At 36.9% G+C, this 6,915-nt stretch overlaps 1 protein-coding gene across 1 annotated transcript in view; it reads right to left on the reverse strand.

Moving 5' to 3' along the window:
* Positions 1–6,915, reverse strand: part of LOC110460708 (uncharacterized oxidoreductase YrbE-like) — a 47,849-nt gene that overhangs the window by 14,220 nt on the left and 26,714 nt on the right. The window contains exon 2 of the mRNA XM_021513765.1: positions 406–629. Coding sequence (XP_021369440.1) covers positions 406–629 — 224 coding nt within the window. The remainder of the gene's footprint in view (positions 1–405; positions 630–6,915) is intronic.

Raw genomic sequence — 6,915 nt, forward strand, 5'->3', positions numbered from 1 at the left:
TTAGTTCTCGGAACCTCGTAGATAGTACTATCATTTATATCTACTCATTAGTTCTCGGAACCTCGTAGATAGTACTATCATTTATATATACTCATTAGTTCTCGGAACCTCGTAGATAGTACCATCATTTATATCTACTCATTAGTTCTCGGAACCTCGTAGATAGTACTATCATTTATATCTACTATTTAGTTCTCGGAACCTCGTAGATAGTACCATCATTTATATCTACTCATTAGTTCTCGGAACCTCGTAGATAGGACTTGATAACTTGCTCTCTCCAATGGGTTAACAAACACATTTGGTTGAATGTCCTAACAAAAAAATGTATTTCAAACTCATCATCTAATATCGATTGTGATAAACAAATTGATAACATAAAATGACAGACAATCATAAGTTTACCTGGGATCTGCCACAACCTTGTCCAGGTCCTCCGGTGTGGTTATCTTAGCTTCATCAACTAAGCGGTATTTCCTCACAAGTTCCGCCATTTTCTCATGATTCTCTTTGACATCCACCAGCCATCGGATCCGAAAGTCGGATATCTGTACGAGGTTCTTCAGGTGGATCTGTCCAATCCTGCCTACCCCGACTAGGGCCGCTCCCACCTCCGATGTAGTGGCCATCTGTAACACAGCAGTGATGTTTGTACTCTCATACGACACTTGTACAGCCTCGAGGAGGCACAGCTCGCTCTAATGAACAAAGCACTACTGATAGTACAGTAATATATGCTACGCTTTATAAACAAATAATGAATATTATTTCAATAATTGATTTACAATTGCGATAATAATATTGCTCAAATTATTAATACATCAAATCCATAAACTTGAATTAGGTACATACGGCTAATAATGATTTAAAACATTTTTTTCTAGAATTACTCTAAGGTGAGTTACTGTATATAAACAGTCGGTCAAGGTTCCGGACGGCAAACGCTACATTGTTCTCTGTTTTACTTTCTTACAAAGGTTCCGTCACGTAAATCTGCAAATACTGACCACTTAATTATGTATACACGTTATATTTCAGTTAAACACTGGGTTGATAGGTTATTTTCACATTCACCTGACAAGTATTCAGCTGTAAGTCCACAGTCATTGAGAGTCAGTTTGGAATTAGACAAACCGTTTGCTTGCGTGTAGCGGACCCAGTAACTGTGGCGTTCCGTTTGCTTGCTTGTAGCGGACCCATTAACTGTGACGTTCCGTTTGCTTGGGTGTAGCGGACCCAGTAACTGTGACGTTCCGTTTGCTTGCGTGTAGCGGACCCAGTAACTGTGACGTTCCGTTTGCTTTTTAATACACGCATTCTCTATGTGTACTACATATACCCGGTGTGTCATTTAGGAACCCAACAATGCATAGCGATATTCACCTTTGATAATGATGATGAAATGTCATTTATACAGTGATTTATCTGATTTACCATCACGTATACACTACTTCATACACGCAGTTACTGGTCACAGGTTGTACTATGGTACGTGTATAATCGATATGATTTACATATGTACCAGTGGCCGATTACAGAAATCCAAATGTGAAAAATTATATAGATTATTTCGATGATTTTCAGCTCTGAAACAAACGCGTGACAGGTAACGTTTATTCTAGTCAGAAATTGGTCCCTTCCCCTAATTGACGAAGATACACCGGCTCCAGTAGATAGTCGATATTTAAACAAACAACTTCCAGACAGACAGACATCTAGGGATGGTAGACATTAAATCATACAAATTCCATCCATCCAGACACCTAGGGATGGTAGGCATTAAATTATACAACTTCCATCAAGACAGACACCTAGGGATGGTCGACATTAAATTATACGACCTCATTCCAGACAAACAACTAGGAAGGGTAGACATCAAATTATACAACTTTCATCCAGACAGACACCTAGGGATGGTAGACATTAAATTATATGACCTCATTCCAGACAGACACCTCGGGATGGTAGACATTAAATTATACGACCTCACTCCAGACATACACCTAGGGATAGTAGACATTATACTTATAATTCACAAATATAACCGACGTTCTGAATCACGTTCGTCATACTTATAATTCACAAGTATAACCGACGTCCTGAATTATGTACGTCATACTTATAGTTCATAAATATAATCAACGACCTGAATCACGTACGTCATACTTATAATTCACAAGTATAACTGACGTCCTGAATCACGTACGTCATACTTATGATTCACAAGTAGAAACCGACGTTCTTGACGTTCCGTTTGATTCCTTATAGTTCATAAATATAATCAACGACTGAATCACGTTCGTCATACTTATAATTCACAAGTATAACCGACGTTCTTAATCACGTACCACATACTTATAATTCACAATTATAACCGACATCGTAAATCATGTACGTCATACTTATAATTCACATATATAACCGACGTCCGGAATCACGTTCTTCATACTTATAATTCACAAGTATATACTGACAATTCACAAGTATAACCGACGTTCTGAATAACGTACGTCATACTTATAATTCACAAGTATAACCAACGTTCTGAATCACGTACGTCATACTTATAATTCACAAATATAACCGACGCCCTGAATCACGTACGTCATACTTATAATTTACAAGTATAACCAACGTTCTGAATCACGTACGTCATACTTATAATTCACAAATATAACCGACGCCCTGAATCACGTACGTCATACTTATTCTCAAGTATAACCGATGCCCTGAATCACGTACATCATACTTATAATTCACAAGTATAACCAACATTCTGAATCACGTTCGTCATACTTATAATTCCCAAGTATACAAGTATAACCAACGCCTTGAATCACGTACGTCATACTTATAACTCACAAGTATAACCGACGCCATGAATCACATACGTCATACTTATAATTCACAAGTATAACCAACATTCTGAATCACGTTCGTCATACTTATAATTCCCAAGTATACAAGTATAACCAACGCCTTGAATCACGTACGTCATACTTATAACTCACAAGTATAACCGACGCCATGAATCACATACGTTATACTTATAATTCACAAGTATAACCGACGCCCTGAATCACGTACTTCATACTTATAATTCACAAGTATAACCGACGCCCTGAATCACGTACGTCATACTTATAACTCACAAGTATAACCGACGCCATGAATCACATACGTTATACTTATAATTCACAAGTATAACCGACGCCCTGAATCACGTACTTCATACTTATAATTCACAAGTAAACCCGACATTCTAAATCACATACGTCATACTTATAAAACACAAGTATATACTTACAACTCACTAGTATAACCGACGTTCTGAATCAAGTACGTCATACATATAATTCACAAGTAACCGACGTTCTGAGTCTCGAACGTCATACTTATAATTCACAAGTATATACTTACAATTCACAAGTATAACCGACGTTGTGAATAACGTACGTCATACTTATAATTCTCAAGTATAACCGATGCCCTGAATCACGTACATCATACTTATAATTCACAAGTATAACCAACGTTCTGAATCACGTACGTCATACTTATAATTCACAAGTAATCACGATATTCTAAATCAGGTACGTCATACTTATAATTTACAAGAATAACCGACGCCCTGAATCACGTACGTCATACTTATTCTCAAGTATAACCGATGCCCTGAATCACGTACATCATACTTATAATTCACAAGTATAACCAGCGTTCTGAAGCACGTTCGTCATACTTATAATTCCCAAGTATAACCGACGCCCTGAGACACGTAAGTCATACTTACAACTCACAAGTATAACTGACGTTCTGATTCACGTACGTCATACTTATAATTCACAAGTAAACACGATATTCTAAATCAGGTACGTCATACTTATAATTCACAAGAATAACCGACGCCCTGAATCACGTACGTCAAACTTACAACTCACAAGTATAACTGACGTTCTGAATCACATACGTCATACTTATAGTTCACAAGTATAACCGACGCCCTGATTCACGTATGTCATACTTATAATTCATAAGTATAACCGACGCCCTGAATCACGTACGTCATACATATAATTCACAAGTATAACTGATGTTCTGAATCACGTACGTCATACTTATAATTCACAAGTATAACCGACACTCTGAATCACATACGTCATACTTATAAAACACAATTATATACTTACAATTCACAAGTATAACCGACGTTGTGAATAACGTACGTCATACTTATAATTCTCAAGTATAACCGAAGTCCTGAATCATGTTCGTCATACTTATAATTCACAAGTATAACCGACACTCTGAATCACATACGTCATACTTATAAAACACAATTATATACTTACAATTCACAAGTATAACCGACGTTGTGAATAACGTACGTCATACTTATAATTCTCAAGTATAACCGAAGTCCTGAATCATGTTCGTCATACTTATAATTCACAAGTATAACCGACGTTCTGAATCACGTACTTCATACTTATAATTCACAAGTAAACCCGACATTCTAAATCACGTACGTCATACTTATAATTCACAAGAATAACCGACGCCCTGAATCACGTACGTCATACTCACAACTCACAAGTATAGCTGACGTTCTGAATCACATACGTATACTTACAACTCACAAGTATAACCGACATTCTTAATCACATACGTCATACTTATAATTCACAAGTATAACCAACGTTCTGAATCACGTTCGTCATACTTATAATTCCCAAGTATAACCGACGACCTGAGTCACGTAAGTCATACTTACAACTCACAAGTATAACCGACGCCATGAATCACATACGTCATACTTATAATTCCCAAGTATAACCGACGCCCTAAGTCACGTAAGTCATACTTACAACTCACAAGTATAACCGACATTCTTAATCACATACGTCATACTTATAATTCACAAGTATAACCGACGTTCTGAATCACGTACTTCATACTTATAATTCACAAGTAAACCCGACATTCTAAATCACGTACGTCATACTTATAATTCACAAGAATAACCGACGCCCTGAATCACGTACGTCATACTTATAATTCACAAGAATAACCGACGCCCTGAATCACGTACGTCATACTCACAACTCACAAGTATAGCTGACGTTCTGAATCACATACGTCATACTTATAGTTCACAAGTATAACCGACGCCCTGATTCACGTATGCCATACTTATAATTCATAAGTATAACCGACGCCCTGAATCACGTACGTCATACTCACAACTCACAAGTATAACTGACGTTCTGAATCACATACGTCATACTTATAGTTCACAAGTATAACCGACGACCTGATTCACGTATGTCATACTTATAATTCACAAGTATAACCGACGTTCTGAATCACGTACTTCATACTTATAATTCACAAGTAAACCCGACATTCTAAATCACGTACGTCATACTTATAATTCACAAGAATAACCGACGCCCTGAATCACGTACGTCAAACTTACAACTCACAAGTATAACTGACGTTCTGATTCACGTACGTCATACTTATAATTCACAAGTATAACCAACGTTCTGAATCACGTTCGTCATACTTATAATTCACAAGTATAACCGACGTTCTGAATCACGTACTTCATACTTATAATTCACAAGTAAACCCGACATTCTAAATCACGTACGTCATACTTATAATTCACAAGAATAACCGACGCCCTGAATCACGTACGTCATACTCACAACTCACAAGTATAGCTGACGTTCTGAATCACATACGTAATACTTATAAAACACAATTATATACTTACAATTCACAAGTATAACCGACGTTGTGAATAACGTACGTCATACTTATAATTCTCAAGTATAACCGAAGGCCTGAATCATGTACGTCATACTTATAATTCACAAGTATAACCGACACTCTGATTCACACACGTCATACTTATAGAGCACAAGTATATACTTACAACTCACTAGTATAACCGACGTTCTAAATCAAGTACGTCATACATATAATTCACAAGTAACCGACGTTCTGAATCACGAAAGTCATACTTATATTTCACAAGTATAACCGACGCCCTGAATCACGTACGTCATACTCACAACTCACAAGTATAGCTGACGTTCTGAATCACATACGTCATACTTATAAAACACAATTATATACTTACAATTCACAAGTATAACCGACGCCCTGAATCACATACGTCATACTTATAATTCATAAGTATAACCGACGCCCAGAATCACATACGTCATATAATTCACAAGTAACCGACGTTCTGAATCACGAAAGTCATACTTATAATTCATAAGTATAACCGACGCCCTGAATCACGAACGTCATACTCACAAATAACAAGTATAGCTGACGTTCTGAATCACGTACTTCATACATATAATTCACAAGTAACCGACGTTCTGAATCACGAAAGTCATACTTATATTTCACAAGTATAACCGACATTCTGAATCACGTACGTCAGACTTATAGTTCATAAATATAACCGACGCCCTAAGTCAGGTAAGTCATACTTGCAACTCACAAGTATAACTGACGTTCTGAATCACGTACGTCATACTTATAGTTCATAAATATAACCGACGCCCTAAGTCAGGTAAGGCATACTTGCAACTCACAAGTATAACTGACATTCTGAATCACGTACGTGATACTTATAATTCACAAGCAAACACGATTTTCTAAATAACGTACGTCATACTTATAATTCTCAAGTGTAACCGACGTCCTGAGTCACGTAAGTCATACTAACAACTCACAAGTATAACTGCCGTTCTGAATCACGTACGTCATACTTAGAATTCACAAGTATAACCAACGTTCTGAATCACGTTCGTCATACTTATAATTCTCAAGTTTAACCGACGTCCTGAGTCACGTAAGTCATACTTACAACTCACAAGTATAACCGAC

Source organism: Mizuhopecten yessoensis, unplaced genomic scaffold, assembly GCF_002113885.1.
Source record: "Mizuhopecten yessoensis strain PY_sf001 unplaced genomic scaffold, ASM211388v2 scaffold10461, whole genome shotgun sequence".
In the NCBI taxonomy this organism is placed as follows: domain Eukaryota; kingdom Metazoa; phylum Mollusca; class Bivalvia; order Pectinida; family Pectinidae; genus Mizuhopecten; species Mizuhopecten yessoensis.